Source organism: Phoenix dactylifera, unplaced genomic scaffold, assembly GCF_009389715.1.
Source record: "Phoenix dactylifera cultivar Barhee BC4 unplaced genomic scaffold, palm_55x_up_171113_PBpolish2nd_filt_p 000678F, whole genome shotgun sequence".
NCBI lineage: Eukaryota > Viridiplantae > Streptophyta > Magnoliopsida > Arecales > Arecaceae > Phoenix > Phoenix dactylifera.
The window spans coordinates 169434-189472 of NW_024068064.1; the positions used below are offsets into that span (position 1 = coordinate 169434).

General features: G+C 42.1%; 2 protein-coding genes across 2 annotated transcripts in view; both read right to left on the reverse strand.

Moving 5' to 3' along the window:
• Nucleotides 1–7897: 7897 nt before the first annotated feature.
• On the reverse strand, nt 7898–9476 carry LOC103721926 (chlorophyll a-b binding protein 5, chloroplastic). Its single transcript, XM_008812314.4, has 2 exons — nt 9025–9476; nt 7898–8763 (listed from the first exon to the last, which is right to left on the reverse strand). The coding sequence occupies exons 1-2, from the start codon at nt 9459–9461 to the stop codon at nt 8112–8114; spliced, it is 1089 nt and encodes a 362-aa protein (XP_008810536.2). The 5' UTR covers nt 9462–9476; the 3' UTR covers nt 7898–8111.
• Nucleotides 9477–10025: 549 nt separating this feature from the next.
• LOC103721930 (nuclear pore complex protein NUP133) overlaps nt 10026–20039 on the reverse strand; it is a 40984-nt gene continuing 30970 nt past the window's right edge. Inside the window, 2 exon segments of the mRNA XM_039119999.1 lie at nt 10026–11062; nt 12868–12935. Of these exon segments, the coding sequence (XP_038975927.1) occupies nt 10520–11062; nt 12868–12935 (611 nt within the window). The 3' untranslated portion in view covers nt 10026–10519.

Consider the following 20039-nt stretch of genomic DNA (forward strand, 5'->3'; position numbering starts at 1 on the left):
TCCACAACGTCCTCCAGAAGTGACCAACAAACTTTACATCACGATCTGAAGTTATGGACTTTGGAACACCATGTAGACGAACAACTTCTCTGAAAAACAAAGTAGCTATGTGAGATGCATCATTAGAGCTCTTACATGGTATAAAGTGAGCCATCTTGGAGAATCGATCCACCACCACAAAAATGCAATCAAACCCATGCTGTGTTCTAGGCAAACCAAGAACAAAGTCCATTAATAAGTCTTCCTAGGGAGCATTAGGGACTGGTAAGGGCTGATAATAACCAGTATTTTGGACTCCCCCTTTGGCCTTTTGACATACAAGACAATTTTGCACAAATCGAAAAATATCATGCTTCAAGGTAGGCCAAAAGTATCGCAGCTTCACAAGAGCTTTAGTCTTGTCCCTTCCAAAATGTCCACCAAGTCCGCCAGCATGTAATTCTGCAATAACAAATAATCTCCAAGATCCTTCTGGAAAACAAAGTTGATTGCCTTTGAATAAATAGCCATTGATCAGCAAATAGTCTTTACTTTTATCATTATTCAAATTCTGCAACACCTTTTTAAAGAATAGATCTGCAACATAATAATCTGGTAAAAGATCAAAGCCAGTAATTTCATAAGAGAGTGTTGTCAACAAACTATGCCGTCGACTGAAAGCATCAGCAACTTTGTTTGATAAACCGGCTTTATGGTGTAGAACAAAAGAAAACTTCTCAAGGTATGATACCCAACCAGCATGGCAAGAATTCAGCTTCTTTTGGCCCTTCAAGAATCTCAAAGCTTCATGGTCGGAATAGAGCACAAATTTGACACCAATAAGATAATGTTCCCAATGCCGCAAGGCTTGAACAATTGCATATAGCTCCTTATCATAGGTTGAATATTTCAACTTTGCATTACTGAATTTCTCACTGAAATAAGCAACAGATCTTCCCCCTTGCAAAAGAATAGCTCCTATGCTAACTTTTGAAGCATCACACTCCACTTGGAATGGCTTAAAGAAATCTGGTAGTGCTAGGCTCGGTGCTTCAATAAGTTTGGACTTCAACTCTTGAAAACTTCTTTCAGCCTCATTAGTCCATTGAAATTCTTTCTTCTTTAGAACATCTATCATTGGAGCAGCAATGGTACTGAAGTGTCGGATGAATCTCGTGTAGAATGATGCCAAACAGTGAAAGCTTCTCACGTCAGCCAGACTTCTGAGTGTAGGCCAATCAAGAATAGCCTTTACCTTCTCGTCATCCATCTTCATGCCATCGGCACTAACAACGTAGCCTAGAAATACAACTTGATTAGTCGTGAAAGAGCACTTCTTCAAATTCACATACAACTGGTTTTTATGGAGCACTTTGAAAACATTGGATAGATAATTCACATGCTGTCTACTATCCTTGCAGTAAATCAGGATGTCATCAAAATACACCACAACATACTTACCATGAAGTTCTTCAAAACTTGTGTCATAAGTCTTATGAAAGTGTTGGAGGCATTTGATAATCCAAATGGCATAACCAGCCACTCATACAAACCATCTTTGGTTTTAAAGGCTGTTTTCCACTCATCACCTTTTCTAATTCGGATTTGGTGATAACCATTTCGTTAATCAATCTTAGAAAACACCTTTGCACTAGCCAACTCATCTAGCATATCATCAAGTCTAGGGATGGAAAACCTATACTTGATTGTAATCTTGTTTATAGCTCTATTATCAACACATATTCTCCATGTTTTATCTTTCTTAGGAGTTAAAAGGGCAGGGACAGCATAAGGACTAAGTGATTCTCTAATCAATCCCTTTTGCAATAAATCAATGATTTGCCTTTGTAATTCAGCATGCTCATTAGGAGACATTCGATAATACGGCAGATTAGGAAGAATAGCACCTGGAATGAAATCAATTTGATGCTAAATATCCCGAAGTGGTGGTAAACCAGCAGGAAGGTCAGCAGGAGCTAAGCCTTTGAATCTATCCAATAAGCCTCGAACTTCGTCTGGAACTTCTGTTTCAAGTTCTTCACTTTTTTCTGCAGCAACCAAAGTATAAACAATACCATCTTTTTTGTAGGACTCTTCAAATTTCTTGTAAGATAATAAGCTGATCTGGTTCGAAGAAGGCACATTATTTGAAATGTCTTTCACAGGGGTCAAAACATACTTCACATTGTTGTAGATAATTGTTAGATGTATGCCCTAGAAGCCAATCTGGCTGACACATTGTTAATTCTAGGGACATAATTTTATACTTGACTATTTATTATTGAATGAAAGGCATCTTTTTCATTCATATTGTTATTGTGTCTATGAATCGTCCAAGGAATTAATAAGATGATGATGCATATTCTCAAGAGTTGATAATTTGAGCCATGTATCATTAGTGATTAATTTCTAAACGCTCCTGATCGATAGATCATCACGAGGACGGTGATCGATCCGATGAGATCAGTGCACACATTACTTTCCCTATGGATGGACGAGACTCGAGTCCACGGTGTGGAGACACTGAAGTAATAGTGCAGGTGCTTGTTAGAGAACAAGGGTACTGAGCGTAACCAAGATAAGAAGTCACTTGGATGTCTATCCACTCGTCAGTGACTTGGTTGATGTTGTAGTAGTGTGACTGGTCCTTTGACCTGCGATGCTTCGGCTACTCACAGTGAGGTTATTGTAGTTTGACTGCACAAATACATGGTCTCTAGCCATATGGGTCCATGCAGTGTAGATTGGCTGCAGTAGGTTCACTGTAGGAGTAGGGTATGCATCTACAAGGAACCTATCGACCTTGATAGATAAGGAGAGATCCTATGTGATTTATAAGACTGAGTTCATAAGACCTCGGCCGGGGCAGATTGTACAGTAGAGAAAGAGTTCTCCACTCTTGAACTTAAGTCGAATAAATCTTGACATATGACAGACGAAGGGGTTTGACGAGTTATCCATGACCTCCGTCCTGTAGGGATCCACGATAGAAGAACTATATCATATGATAACTGCACCTAGAGGTTCATCATTCTATTCTACTGGGTAGCCACTACATGCTGCTAGGTGTCGCTGGTGGATGGTGAGACTCACAGAGATTATCTCGATGATCGATAAACCCTAATGAGTTGAGTTGGAATCGTTCCAACCCATTGAAAGGAGTTTTCAATGATATTGAGATAGAGATCACAATATATCTCACTACCAGTCAGAATAGAACCTATGGGGTCACACACACTAGAAGTATTAACCGATCCGATGGTTGAAAAGTGATTATGAATCACGAGTAATCAATTCGATTGATAATAAGTTGAAAGGAATGGGAATTGATTAATTGGACTTAAAACACAAATCCTACTTAGAATAGGATTCCTAGAGTCCTAATTGGATTAGGACTGGGAGTCCTACTTGGAGTAGGACTGGGATTCCTACTTAGAGTAGGATTCCTACAATCCTAATTAGATTAGAATTTTGAATTCATTTTAGATTCCTACTTGGAATAGGATTCCTAGAAATCCTAATTGGATTAGGACTAAAATTAAATAAATCCTAATTTGGATTAGGGTTTCTTAAGTCGCAATTAATTATTAATCTAATGAATCAAGATAACTCCTAATTAGATTAGGATTGAAGAGTTCAATTGAGTCATGGTTCATTGAGTTCTAATTGGATTAGGACTTACCAAGATTAAACCCAATTGGTTCAGCCTTAGACTAAGCCTAATTAGATTAGGGCTTAGCCACATTAAGGACTCCCAAACCTTACTTAATGAGGATTAGGGTTTACCAAGAGGGAGGGGCGCAAGCCCCTCCCCTTTTTCTCCCTTGGTGCGGCATGAAGAGAGGGGCCGGCACCCCTCTTATGGAAAAAGGTCAAGGGCTCCTAACTTGTAGGAGCCCTGGATGCTTTAAAAGGAGAGGTGTGGGCGGCACCTAGGGCATTGGAATTCTCCTCCCTTGGTGCCGTACGCCTCCCTCTCCTCTCCTCTTGGTTCAGCCGCAAGCAAGGAGAAGAAAAGAAGAAGGCCTTGGCGGCCTCCTCCTCCTCCTCCTCCTTCTTCCAACGCAGGGAAAAGAAAAGGCTGTGACTAGCCTTTGGTTCTTCTTCAAAGATCCTTTCTTCTTCTTCCTCTTTCCAAACACAATCAAGAGTTGATTAAAAGGAAGAAATCAGCCATCAAAGTTATCTCTGCAAGGGAACTAGCACCCCGGGGAGATAGAAAGCTTGGATCGGTTCCTGCTTCATGTGGATACCCGTAGAGGCCGGGCACTTGAACGGCTTCAAGCGAACCTTCATCCAAAACCGCGATCATCAGTTTGCGGTGATCATCTACCCGCACAAGGTGAAGATATGATCTTCTAATATTTTTTTAAAAAAAAATTTAATCCTTATCTATCTACGAACGGTTTTAAACAACATTCATGCGATGAACGGTTGATCCCGCGCATGCCTCTTCCGCTGCATCTGAAATTTTTAAATTTTTCTGCGGCATGGGCGGGTTCCCAACAATAATAGTGTAAGTGTTCTTCCTCCCATCATGATAAGCATTCCTATCAAACTGCTATGGTCTGCCAAGAACCAAATGACAGGCATCCATGGGCAGCACATCAAAATAAATTTCATCTTCATACTTGCCAACAGCAAACTTTACTTTGCATCTCTGAGTCACCATGATTTCTTCACCCTTTTTGAACCAGGAAAACTTGTAAGGCTTTGGATGGTGTTCACAAGAAAGATTCATCTTTTCTATCACTACTTTTGACACCATATTCTCACAACTTTCCGAATCAATCATCAAGATGCACTTCTTTCTATAAAAAAGATAATAGGTTCGAAAAATGTTATGCCTCAGCCATTTATCAATCTCTTGAACAGTCAGTACTTGCCAGATTACAGGACTTTCTGCATCACAATCACCTTCACAATATTCTTCATTAAGATCAGCCTCTGGTTCTTCATCATAAATTGGCTCTTCATCTTCTTCTTCCACAAGATGCAATTCAGTTTTCTTCTTTGGATATTCATAGGACCTATGCCCAGATTCACCACACCAAAAATATTTGTTGGAAGTTGAATGAAACTTTCCACTCTCCTTACTCTCTCCATCCTGATGTTGGGTTTGTTTTTCAGAGGTAGGAGCCAACTTCTTACCCTTCTCTTTCACCCCTTTGAGTTTTCACCCTTTCGATATGAACTCCATTTTATTTTCTCTTCTGCCTTCAATGCCTTTTGATATGCTTCCTCTAGAGAATGAAGTGAATGCATCATCAGCTCGCCTTTGAGGTTATATTTCAGTCCACTCACATATCTGGCCACCAATTGATCATCAGATTCTTGTAAGTTCACACGACTCATAAGCTTGTAGAATTGTTCTGTATAATCACCAACAGATTGCTCCACATGCTGATGCAACTGATGGAACTTTTGGTAGAGAGTTTGAGAATAATCCAAGAAAAGAAATTTCTCATCAAGCTTCAATTTCATCTTAGCCCAGGTATTGACTCTTGGGATTCCTCTTCGATCTCTGCTACGCTAATATTATTGCCACCAGATTAGAGCATGACCCTTCAGCTTCGTAGCCACGAACTGCACCTTTCTCTCATATGTAAGAAATTTCCAATCAAAGAAAGCTTCTAAAGATGCCATCCAGTCACAATAGCCATTAGCATCAAGTTTGCCATCAAAGTCTTGCACTTGAACTTGGATGCTTCGATCAATATTCTCCAAAGCATGGGTCAAGCGTTCCATGGACCATTGATCAGCGACACCAAGTTCTGGAACAGGATTGGAAGAAGATGAACGGTCATTTTGGCTGTGGTTGTTGAAGAAGATATTGTGTTCACTTTCTTGACTTCTATGGCTTCGAGTGGGTGAAGCTTGAATCCGCTGACAGAGTTTATTCACCTGTCTATCAGTGTTTGATTCGATTCTCGTAATGCAACAAGTTCAGCTTGCACTTCATCACGCTCCGTATCCCTTTGACATCATGGAGGATTCCTTTGATGCCATGGAGGCATTGTAGAGGACCTGAAGATACGAAGAATATCGAACAATTTCAAAATAAAGGACACCACAACAGAAAAATCTGCTCGGATACCAATTTGATGCAGGTTGAAACTTGCAAGTCTTGGCCAAACCAAAAGAATTCAACCAAAGAAAAGATGATCCTGGACTACCACTCAACCAGGGGTAGCGGATGCCACTCGATGCTACTAATCACAGATACCACTCGATGCGACCAAGCTACGCGTTTGATTGGTAGGAGGATGCCACTCAACTCACAAAGGCAAGAAATGTTTGCTGGAAAGGAATTCTGAAAATAACTACTCTGATTTTCATTTCATTCATTTACCAGTTTTATATGCTATCTTGGAACATCCCTCCAAGCATAGGTAAGACAAAACAGTGCTAAAACACATTGATGGGAGTCTAGTTACATATTCTAATATTTAGAAATACCAAAAGACACTTAAGAAAATGAAACTATGTGCTGAAAAAAGACCAAATTAAATGCACATCGCTGGGCGCTCCGAGTCCAGACGTGCTGTAGTAAAAATGCCATAACTTTCTCTAAGGATCTTCAAATGGCACGAGATCAGGTGCGTTGGAAACTACAGGCGTAGAGCTTTCCAATAGTATATAGAATGCTGGCTGATTAATCATATATTATTTTCAGAATTAATTTAAATCCAACTCTGTCATGCTGCCATGATCAAAGGATGACTCACTAAACACATGAGTCGACTCATGAAAGCAATGTGTCGACCCCCGCTACACATGAGGCGACTTATGAAAGTAAGAAGTCGACCCTCGCTACACATGGGTCGACTCATGAAAGCAATGAGTCGACCCCTGCTGCTCCTGCATCAGCGAACCTGACCCGCCTAGCCAAAAAGTGAGATTTTGAAGCGAGAAGAGGTAAATAACCTGATGCTTCAAAGTGTGTTTTCTAATCTTTGGTAAAGTTATAATTAGTTTATTAACTTTGAATGTGATCTCTATTTTATTCTTGATTAAACGGGTGAGGCATGTTATTATTATAATTTTTTTAAACTATGTTATGTATTATGTTATTCTTGTAAGATGAAATTTGAAAAATATGACTGGATAAATTATGAAATTTGTTTTATATATATGTAGTCTCATCATGGCTATAATCTGATTCTGCCAATAGGGATTATTCAATGGCCCTCTCAATTTGTACTCTGAAAAATTGGTTTCAATATTGAGCTACTGGTGATTAGAATAGTGGTATCTAGTACTTTATACATTTTATATCTGATCCATACCACTGGGTTACGTCACCATAGCCTGATGTTGGGTCTTTAGTATCAATTTATGAAAATAATAATAAATTTTAAAAAAGATATATATTATTCAAAAATTGATTTATTTTCGGTCAGTATCATGCTCTTTAATTATTTATTTATTTAGCATACTTAAACCCCACTTTGTAGTGTTATATTGCTTACTGGGCTAGTATAGATCATTATTCTGTCTTTTTCTATTTTTTTAGATCCTGAATCATGTTTGCTCAGGACTTGGGGGAGTGCGCTATCTTTTGAAGATATTTATAATTATTTGGATCTCAAGTTTAGCTTAAATTAGTTTAGTTCAGATTGAATATTTTATTCAATTTAAATAATAATAATTAGTTAGCATATTTTGACTAATGTTATTTTGAGACAATTGATTATAAGAATAATTTTGTTTAAATCTTGATTAAATTAGTTTTTGAGGATCAAAGAATTTTATTATTATTGCTTTGAGATTATTATGATTTGATCTATAGTCTTGCATGCTTGCATGGCCTACTTTGTAGATTTGCGATGTTTGTTATGTTCTAGGTTTGGGGCATCACAACAGTAGTAATCAGGTGTGTTCCTGACCGTTCTGGTTGACACCATGCAATACTTCCTTCCCTCCCACTAGCAAGCCAGCTTTATTGTTTTTCTTTCTTTGCACATAAAACACACTGCCGCAGAGGGTAAGCAAGCGCTATAAAGGTTGAATTACAGGCAGCAGAGTGAATCTCAGTGATTGATATGCATAGATACAGATATGACTCATTGTTACAACACTAGTAAAGAGTAGAAGCGGAGAGGTAGCAAGCATCTTATTTCATTAGTGAATCACTTGCCAGGAACAAAGTTGGTGGCATAGGCCCATGCATTGTTGGTGGCCGGGTCGGCGAGATGGTCGAAGAGGTTCTCGATGGGGCCCTTGCCGGTGACGATGGCCTGCACGAAGAAGCCGAACATGGAGAACATGGCAAGGCGGCCGTTCTTGATCTCCTTCACCTTGAGCTCAGCAAAGGCCTCGGGGTCGTCGGCCAGGCCGAGGGGGTCAAAGGCGCCGCCGGGGTAGATGGCGTCGAGTCCCTCACCCAATGGGCCTCCGCCGACACGGTAGCCTTCGACAAAGCCCATGAGGACAACCTGGCAGGCCCAGATGGCGAGGATGCTCTGCGCATGAATGAGGTTGGGGTTGCCAAGGTAGTCAAGGCCGCCCTCGGAGAAGATCTGGGCCCCGGCCTTGAACCAGACGGCCTCGCCGAACTTGACGCCATTTCTGGAGAGGATTTCAGGGAAGACGCAGCCTAGGGCGCCCAGCATTGCCCATCGGCAGTGGATCACCTCCAGCTCCCTGTTCTTGGCGAATGTCTCCGGATCGGCAGACAGCCCCGCCGTGTCCCACCCGTAGTCCCCTGGGAACTCCCCTGTCAGGTAGGACGGCGTCTGCTCCGAGAACGGACCCAAGTATTTGGGTCGGTCCGGCCCATACCTGTTTGTTATTGCTAAAAAAAAATTAAAAAACCAAGCCAAAATGAACCGCACATGTGCAATCGGTGTGGTTAAATTATTCAAAAAGAACGAGCGTTTTGTTTATCATGTACTCGTTTATCAAGCAAGAGAAAGGACTCCACAAGGGAGCCTGCATTTCTAACAGTGGAGATGATGTAAGAGCCTAATAGGAGCACGATTATGACTAAGAAGTAGCAAGGGACGAAGGGTAAAGTAGCTGAGGTCGTCGAATGATGTGTACCACATGCTCTGGGGAGCACTCTTTACGGTTCGGCGCATCGAGATCCGGCCTTGGAAGACGCCAACCTTCCGGACGAGCTCATTCTGCTGCTTCAACGCAGTCTGACCAGCGAAAGCGGAGCGTTGGAGCGCGGAAGCAGCAGCCATTAGAGAAGAGTGTTTGATAGGATGAGGTTGGAGGGAGGTGTGGGAGGCAGTAGCACCACCAGTGAGACGGGCGCAGAGAGGTTTAATAGGAGGAATAAATGAGGTAGTGGATGAGGACGCTGCCACGCCCGCACCAAACCATTGGCTCTCCTTCAACACCCCGGATATCGGAGCCGACTCTTTGCAGCCAGCGCTAACCAGATGCTGCCATGTGGTAGCGAGATCTTGGTGGGGATCAGCGTCCGATGGCTTAGCATTGTTGCTGGGCCCGCTCCTATCCGATTCCCCCATGCTCGAGAATGCTGCCCGCTTCGGTAGAGATGCGATGGTCCTGAATTGCTATTCGATTTGTCATCTTCTTAGATATTTCAAGTTCTTCAATTTTCAGTAAAATAAAATTGTCCTTTGCCTCATAGGGCTGGCGAAGCTGGTTGGAACTAGAACTCCAAAGCAGCAGCAAACGGGAACAAGTATTCCAAAACTGCAGCAAACCCATCTAAAGTAGTAAAAAATCATTAGACAGCACAGCATGCAGCAAACCCATCTAAAGTAGTAGAAAATCATTAGACAGCGCTGCATGCAGCAGAAGCACAGAGGTACAGAGAAGCTGGGACTTGCGATGGTACAATCCGATATCCACAGTTTGAAATAATCACCGTCGAAAACACGTCTTAGATTCACTAAGAGTCCAACAGAGCTCGTGCCAGTATGCTGCATTCCGTCTTCATCATAACTTGCCTAAAATTATCATGAACGTGCATACGACCTCCAGAATCTTTATCTAAACATACTTCTAAACAATATCATTACTACAACTAGGAAAAGTTGCTTAACCCAGCAAAATTCGGCTATGAATTGTCAAAGATGTATTTGACATTTCAACCATTAAAAAGTAAAATATGGGAAACACCACGGAATACTGAGCAGAATATCAGCAATAATACATTTCTCCCAGAAGCCAAAAGTAACACAACAATCAACTGCAAAGGGAAAACTTTAGCACAGACCTGCCTATCATTTACAACCAACCAGCGAGCCCTCTAAAGCAGCAGCTTGCAGATTTACTTTCTGTGCGTATATCATCAAGTTACAACAGGAAAATAATTTTCTTAGGTGCCAACCATGAAGAATGCAAGCTCGCCCTTCTCTACAACCATGAACAATACAAGTTTCATTAAAGACGCACCTAGACTCAATATCTCATTCACTACGTACATTCCTTGCCCTCAGCAATTTGCTTTGCCTAACAGCTCAAACTGATACTGCTGTTGACTCTGATTCAAGTGATCAGTCAACCTAGATGATATAGGCCTTGTCAAAAAAGCGAAGACCGAAACCCAACATGGACTTTATCGGGAATCCATAGCCATGTCCTCTTCAACTACAGCATCATTTCCTTCCTTACCCATGATGATTGCAGTCAGCATCAGCTTACCTGCATCAGGAAAATCCTTGTGCTGCATCAGAAGTCCTTCTACTGAAGAACTTACATCTCTTAAATTTGGAAATCCCATATCCTCCTTTTGGAGAGGCAATACTTCCTCAAAGTCACCATCATAGGTCTCCGCTCCAGGTCCATAGCACCGGTTTGAAGCCTTAAAAAGCAGAGTGTTTTTCAGAGATTCTAAGACAATTTCATCACTCCATCCTTCTGCTGTTGATGCCTGGCAAAGCGCAGCCCAATCATCTTGATCTGCTGCATTCTTCCAGCACTCCTCCAAAAGGCTTCTGTTGGAACTACGGAAGGATGAGCTTGTCCAAGCAAACACCTCAAAAGCTTTTAAAGCTAGTTCCGGACCCCCTCTTAAGCACAGCTCAATTAGTTCTCCCGGAGGAAGTGGCTTTTTAGTATCCAGGCCTTCTTTATTGTCTGTAAGATGGCCCAAAATTTCCTGTCAAAAAGAAGTTCAAAAAGCACAACAAAAGTGATGGTAAAGATGATGAACTAGCTGACAAAACAACTCAAACCATAAAAATTGCCAAAAATAAAGACAAGCATAAAATCAACTAAATTATACTGCCAGTAATTTCTCGAGTATGCACACCGAATGCCAATTACATGTTTTAACCATCCAAATTCAAATGGCTAGGTCATTCGGTTATTCCATATTATGGAACCATTTCAAGCACCCCTCCAATGATGAGGTAAGATATAAACTCGAAAATCTGGAATCACTGATTCTGGAATAACATAGAATTTTAAGCCATATAACAAATAAACCAGCACTACATTCTAGAAAGCAAAATATAACTTCCTAATTAGCACCAGATGCAACAATATTAAGAAATTATTCCATTGATGAAACTTTTGAGATTGGTCTTTTGAGCAAGAGTGAATAGAGGTGAACTGCCTCAACAACAGACAACCTAAATACCTTATTAGTTTCCTTGTTTAGAATGTAATTTATGCAGCATATCTAATTGCCACTTTTATTCCAGTTTGAGAATACACGCATTTAGCACGAGCCTGGTAGTTTTCAAATTTATCACTTCTCTTATTCACTGAATAGGCAAAACTGCACAAAACATGTGATAAGACTAACATCTGCTATAATATACTAGGTGACTATAAAAGAACAAGAATGGGTCATCATGTAACTCCAACAATAGGCTAGTGCGCAAACAAAATTGTGATTATTAACATTCTGTAGAACTTCTAAATCTTGATGGATAAATGAGCAGCCAAAGATTAGGTATTTCAGCAACCTTGAAAGCAAGAGCTCACTCTCCTGAAACTAGCTCTAGTTTCTAGCCTCCTATCTTATATTGAAAGAGGGAAAAATAATCTGTAAAACCAGAAGTTTTGCAGCTATTTGATTAATTCCACTGTTAATAGAGGACTGGAAAAAGGGAGATTTATATGTACTTTCTAACTAGGCTGTTTAATTTATCCTCATGCACCCAAGCAAAACAAGAATTAGAGATCTAAGGGCCTGTTTGTGTAATCCAGAAAGATTAGGCTGAATTTCCTGCTAGATTCATGGATTGAGCAGCCCATTTAAGCATGACCCATATCAACCCAACCAACCCCAGCCTGGATCCTGCAGGAAGGAGGAAAAAAGCCTTCATTGGTCCTTTTTTTTCTTCCTGCAGAGCTTTTAGGCTGGGATTTCGGTGGGCCGTTAGAAGATGCGGGCTGCGCAGGCCAACAGGATTGATTCCTGCAGTAATATCCAAACAGAGGCCCTAGAGGACTTCTTGTCCTGTGCGTTGCAAACTAATATCAGTAAAAAGTTTTAGTTTTCACCAGCCAAATAGGGACTTAATCATAAAAAAGTAATAATGTTGAGTAAGAAAAAAAAAAGATCATTATATAGCTCACAGATAAAGAGACTTTATGATTTCACATAATCCGTTGGAGGAATGATAAGGTCTTCAATTTTGTCCTCTGGTACAACTGAGAACGATTCTTTTATTATTTCAATGAAGGAAAAAATACAAATTAGCCTTTTCATTTAGCACATATTCAATGTAAAATATAGCAAAAATATTCATCACATGCAAAATATTATGTGTTACTGTATAACCACTCAATGCAAGATTTCTATAAATCACAACCCGGTGATTTCTTCTAAAAATAAAAGTGATGGTTTGCCCATGATGCAACAAATACAGCATATATTGAGAGCAGAATTAACTAGACTAAAAATAAATTTTCCAGATAAAGAAATGTAGCAAACTCATAAATAAGCATTACCTGCAACTTTAGAATCTGCAAATCAGCTTCAATGCATCTGACCTTCATCTCAAAACCCACATTTTTTCCTGTCAATAAGTTTTAACTCATTAGCTACAAGTAGTGAAGCTAAAGAGAAAATAAATCAAACCAAGACTGATTGGCTAATATACAGTATAGGTGCAAATTGCATGCACAATATAACTTAAATATTTACTGGATTTGTAAAATAAAAGTCAGTAAATTACATCAGAAAGATGACAAAAAAGAACTGGCAGCTCATAAAATTTACTTTGCATTTATCTCAGTCAGTTCAACCAGCTATAGCACCATGCACAGAGAGCATAAAACTGTTTGCCATTTAAGCCACTTACCACGGATTGCGTCGGATCATTGCCCTGTGCTGGTAAGCACCTCCCCTACTATCTAAGCTTATGGCCCATTTCGGTTTGAGAAGCTGTGGCTTTCACATCCACGATCCTGGGAGGTGGTGAGGAAAGCCTAGCAGGTGCCGGTGCATGGGAATGCCTACCATTGATAGGGTGTCACGTAAGCTTGAGATGACCAAACGGCGCTTGAGAAGATGGAACAGGAATGAGGATGGGAATATTTTCAAGAGGATTGAAGGGGCCGAAGCACTGATTGCAGCTATTCAGGGAAGAGAAGAGCAGAATGGAGGTTTGTCTGAGAAGGAGCAGAGGGAGCTTCGGGCATAGTTGGCTATGCATCACTCCTTACTACGACGGCAAGAGACATTCTAGAGGCAAAAATCGCGGGTTCAGTGGATTCTGGAGGGGGACCGCAACATTAGATTTTTTTTCACTAGGCCACAATTATCAGTCGGCAGAGGAATAGAGTTCATAGGATCAGAGAGAGTAGTGGTCGGATGACTGAGGACCCAGACTCAGTCAGAAGGATATTGGAGGATTTCTTCAGGTCCAGGTGGACAGAGCATACTAGTGGTGGGCCGTCCATCCAGCCTACCCCGTCTAGGAGGGTTACAAAAGAGGAGAACACTAAGTTGATCAGGCCGGTGTCAGCGGTAGAAATTCAAGAGAGCCTTTGGTCCTTGGCTGAGGACAAGGCCCCTGGGCCGGATGGGTTCCCTCCTCTCTTTTTTTAGAGGTATTGGCATATTGTCAGGATGGATGTGATTGAAGCTATCTTGTTGTGCTTTAGTTCTGCCACTATACCAAGTGAAAACAGACCTTAATCACTCTGATTCCAAAAAAACAGGATACCACGGAGCCATGCCATTATTGCCCCATTAGCCTCTGCACCACCCTCTACAAGATTATAGCCAAAATCTTAGTGAGGAGAGTGCATGCGGTACTAGCTGAGTTGCTTAGCCTTGAGCAGGGGGCCTTCATTGGGGGCCGGTGTATTTCCGATAATGTATTGATTGCCCAGGAGTTCATGTTTGATCTCAGGCAGGCTTCACGTAGGCGGGGCTTGATGGGCATATGATAGATTGGACTGGCACTTTGTAGCACACTCCTTGAAGATATTTAGGTTCCATCATCAGTGGATCAGATGGGTATTGACGTGTGTCCGGGCTCCATCCTTTGCTATCCTAGTGAACGGCACGCCTACAAGGTTCTTCGAGTCCTCAGTGGGTTTGAGGCAAGAATGCCCGTTGTCACCTCTGCTTTTCATCCTTTGCTCGGACGCTCTATCCTGATCTCTCCGATGTGCCGCTGAGACTCACGAGCTGGAGCCCTATACACCGAGGTCAGGTACCATCCAGATCTTCCGTTTATTGTTTGTTGATGACTGCTTTTTGATGGCACGCACGAGTAGGTCGGCACAGACTCTTCGAAGGATATGGAGCACTGTAGTGTATCCGGACAGCGGGTCAATTTGGCTAAATCAGCTGTTTTCTTCAGCCCAAAGATCGATGCTCAGGTGAGAGGTGCCATCTCGGATATCTTGGGGATTGATGAGCAAGTTGGTACCATGCAGTACCTAAGGGTCCCCATCACTGGTGGGCGACTACGCAGGGTAGACTGCTCTGAGGTGGAGATGAGTCTCCGACAGTGTTTGGAGGGGTGGCAGGCGAGCACTCTCTCCATGATGGGCAAGGTGATCTTGGTCAGGTCAGTGTTGAGTTCTATACCATTGTATATGCTTTCTAATACTATTGTTCCGATAGCGTTTCTAAGGCAATTGGAGCAATTGATTTGGAGGTTTGTTTGGGGCGGGCAAGCACGTGGGGGCGGTATCCACTTGCTTGCTTGGGAGGTCTTCTGTCAGCCAATGAGCACCGAGGGTTTGGGCATTCATTCTCTTATCACTAGGCGGGAGGCATTGGCATTGAGGCATGTGGTCAGATTCCTTCTGAAGCCGAATGGGCTTTGGAGCAGGTTGATGAGAGCCAAATATGGGGAACGGTGCGCCGAGGACTCCTTCAGACCAAGGCGTCAGTGCTCCTACATTTGGTGCGAGATGTGCATTCGAGCTCCTCAGGTACTTTCTTGCATCTCCTGGGCGGTGAGGGATGGTCGCAGTATCGATGTTGTTGAGGATAGTTGGATGGTCAGATTGCCGCTATCCAGATGGCCTATCATGTTCGATCCAGTTGCGACGTCTGGGAGCAGGGTGAGCGACCTTGTTCCGGGAGAGACCAGATGGGATACTGATCGGATTCATCTGCTTTTCGCCGATGATTTAGTTGAAAAGGTGCTGGCCACACCTTTACCCTTCGAGGGGATGGCAGATAGGAGGGTGTGGAGCTCGACTGCGAGGGCGAGAGTTACAGTCGGTGATCTTCAGAAGATAGTGGACCCAGGGATGGCCCATCAGCTAGAGGGCTGCTGGATTTGGCGGTTACGGGTACATCCACGTGTGGCAATGTTCTTATGGAGGATGGCATGAGGCATTCTACCGACCAGAGGGATCTTGTCCAAAAGGGAGGTCCGGATACCAGCCGACTGCGAGGGATGCCCTAGGTAGAAGAAGACCATCGGTCACGTTCTGTTTACATGTCCACAGGCGCTTCAGGTTTGGGGCTTTGTATCCGCTCACCGGCAGACCTTCACTTCGATGGAGTGTTTTCTGCGGCAGTTGAGGAATTCAGCTAGGAGACGTGACACGGTAGATAGGGGAGCAGTATGGGCCTATGTGCATACCACATCTGGCTGGACAGGAGTGCAAGGATCTTCGAGGGCAGAGAATTTTATCCGAGATCAGTGGTCGATAGAGCTCTTGCACATGCAGCCGAGCTGGTGAGCGCTGTAGCTGACATTTCACCTGGAGATTACAGAGACACCTGGGGTTCCTCTTTGGCTCCTGCAGTGCCTGGGCATGCAATGATACCGATGGTATCCTAGGAGCCCCCACCCCCTGGTTGTCTCAAGGTGAATTTCGATAACAGTATATCGAAGGGCGGCAGCAGAAGTAGCGTAGGCTTTGTGATCAGAGACAAGTACTCTAGATTGATTGCGGCCGGAGGTCAGCGCACATTTGGTGGCTCTGTTCTTGTGGCGGAGTTGCACACAGCGTGGGAGGGTCTCGTTCATGCTAGAGTACACCTGGGTGCTCAGCGGGTATTCCTAGAGAGTGACTCCACCACAGTGATTGGCGGGATCCGGAGCCGGCAAGCCAGATTAGATTCACATCCACTACTATGGGACATTTGGCGCTTAGCGGAGGAGCTAGATTCATTCCGGATCTCACATGTGTTTCGGGAGGCGAATAGTGCTGCAGACTGGGTCGCCTCCTTTGCAGTCCACCACTCCGGATTTATAGTATGGGGTGTTTTCGATCGTGTGCCGCTAGCATTAGATCATGTTTTGTCTTGTGATGGCTCTGGGCTCTCTCACAGCTAAGTGTAGTGAGAAGCCGTTTCAACAAAAAAAAAAAAAAAAATTGTCTTGATAAGCATACCAACCACATTAAAAAATCAGCATTGACAAATAATGTTTCTATTCTATTGTTGAATGACAAAATACTAACTGCTTCCATCCATGTTGTTTCCCTCCATTAACTACTTACAGCTTAAATTTGGAAAAGGTAGAGTACATAGGAGTACAATTTAAGGGAGACCAAAGAAAAACTGTGTTCATTAAAGTGTTAAACAGAAAACAAGTTACTGTCCACTTTCAGTTCAACAACTTATATAAAGTTACTTGATAGTGATTACCTTTTGGCTTGGATCCAATCATAATCTTTTTCTTCATTTAATAATGAGACTAGTTTATTAAGTAATAATTACAGAAGAGAGGATAAAGTAGGTATATCTCCTCTTGCTTTCCTGCTTTTCTAGTACTAATTGTACCTGTTATGCAATGTTTTTAATGCTACCTGATTGCTCTTTTTCTGTTACTGCAAAGAACCAGTTCATCTCGTTCTGATATTCCAACAAAAGAGATTCTAGGATGGGCTAGCATGGCATGCCCACTTTGTCACATCATTAGATTGGCACCTTACAGTTGGAAAACTGTTCAACACATCAGCTAAAAGTAAACCAGTTTCAATGTTTTCTTATATGAAACACAGTAAAAGTCCAATAATACCATTTTTGAATCACTACTGCATTCTTGAATTCCACTTCCACATCTCTCACCAACAGCCTTGGAACCCTGCACCGCTACTTTGCTAACCTCAATTAACTCCATCATCCAAATGCTTTGAAGGAAAATGGGGATCAATGAGCCAATAAGCTCCTATCGGAAGAGAAAAGGTGAGGTCTATCAAGGAAGAAAGCCATAAAGGAGAAACCAGGGGGAAGGTTGGAAGCAGCAGCAGCAACACTGAGGTGCCCTGGCAGAGGCATGTGGCAAGGAGGTTGGCAGGAAGGCAGCAAGAGAGGTGGTGGCAACTATGGCAGGCACGAGGTGGATGGTGCGCTGTTGGTGGAAATAGATTCAGATTCAGTAAACAAAGGAGAGGTCAGGAGTGAAAAAAGGACAAGGCAGGCCTTAGTAAGGAGGTACTTTTGGAATAGTGGCCCAGGAAAGCAGGGATTTTCAGCATACACAGCCATGGGAGGGTGAGGAAGGAATAGAAAGGGAAGGAGGAAAAGAGGATGAACCAAAGAGCCACAAGGTTGAATACAAATTGTTGTGATGTATTGCCAGTTGCTCCAACCATAGAGAACCATAATTGTTGCAGCTGATACCACACCATTGGTTGAACCCCATGGTTTAACTCAAATTCATGCCCTCACAACAAAAATAACTTACTGGTGCACCTGGTCCAGCTCAGAACAAGACCATCACACCTGGTGGCAGCACCAAAGGGGGGCTACAGCCTACTAATCCAGCTTAAAACTGACATGAAGTATAGTACTTGAGTCTCAAAATCTGACCCAAAACTTTACCAAATTAGGTTCAGGTATAGGTCAAAGCACACTAAGGCCTGGTCCTATCATAAAATGAATCCGCACCTATATATAATATATGTTTAATATTTCATGTCCCGTTTACTCATCTCAACTAAGGAGGTAATTCCCAACACCCTTTCCCTCTCAAGAGTGAAGTTTCTACTCCTCTTCTACCAAAGGTGAAGGTGACAACAATAGTGCTAGCCAAAGTCTACCGTACCACCCCATACCATCCGGTATGGAAAGTACCGTATCATACCAGGAGAAAACTGGTACGAAACACACCGTCAAATCAGTACAAGTCTCTTATCGCCCGCATCGAGGCGTACCGTGGTGCATACCGGTCTGTATTAAGGCATACCAAGATAAAAATCGAAAAAAATCACTAGAAAGCTATTTCGGCACAAAGGTATACTGCATTGCACTAAACCGTACCGCACCGTACCGAACCGATAAGGTATTGATACGGTATCCAGTATTGAGATTGCGGACCTTGGTGCTAGCGAACACTGGTGTGACAAATAATAAAATGATGATTAAGCATGACTCATTGCCCATCCTCAACTTTCTACCAATCTATCCTTAGTCTTGCCCTTCCACATCTTACAACCAAGAAAGGGCCCAAAATAGCCCCACACCCCGCCATCGCCACCAAGAGAAAAGGATAAAAAAGGGGGAAGAAAAAAAGAAAAGAAAAACCTACATAACAATCCAAAATGGATTTTGCATAAAAATATACTCACTACTGATTTTGCAGGAAAAGTGGGAATTTTATTTTTTTTTTGCAAAACAAGACATTGTGGGGTCTCCAACGATTTTGTCCTTGAATCTAAGTACAAGATAAATAGAAATTGAGCAAACATGTATCGAGAATTTAGTAAATGAGCATCAGATGTTCATTAAATGTCTATCACCCTCTCACAATTAGATCTAGGGGTAAAATTTTCCAGAGACCCCAAAATGTGTATCTTTCTACGAAAAAATAATCCACCACCATTTCTTGTAAAATCAATAATTTGGTGGATTTTTTATGCAAAGTTCACCAGTCTGAAACCCAACAAATACTTGATTATTTTTTGAGTCTAGTAAAACATATGGGTGTAAAGATATAAATTAGGTTTGAATTTAGCTGAGATTGGAAAATATAATTTGTCTTAGAGTAGTGGATACTCGGATTAAACCCAAGATTAGCACTTGCCACAGTAAATGCAGGATACCTCCAAGGTCGCAACCAATGATGTCAAGGCTGGGATCATAACATAATCATAACACGGACCAGGCCTTGCATTGGAGTGCAAATTGTGAGATTAGCTATAATTTCCTTTAAACTTTAAACATGGGGCAAAATAATAAGAACATAAAGAAGCATTTTGGAAGTAATGAGTAAGAAATCATCACTTAAGGATGTAATTAATACAAAAGTAGATAGCGGGCATAGCCACCAGAGTTTTCATAGAGGGTAGTGGATAGCAAACGCCATGAACCCATAGTGGATTGTTAAAACATATAAATTATTTTTCCCTACAAAGTATCAAAAATCAATACTTCATATCATCTTCATGCAAAAATAATTAAAAAAATAAGGACAAATCCATAAGGCAAGGTATGTCAAACCGGGCTGAACCACCTGGTTCACCCCTTACCGAACCAAACCGACGCGAAACTGGCCTAATTAGGCATTTTTTTCAGAAAATATCAGGAACTGCTCCGAACCAAGCGGTTTGGAGTAGAACCGAAGCGAACGGTTTGTTGGCACCGGTTCGCCACACCCCTCTTAAAGGCTTAAAATTGGTAATGTTGAACCGAGGCTGAACCGCTCAGTGCATCCGGTATCGAACTGTACCTTACCAAACTGGTTCCAAAATAGTTT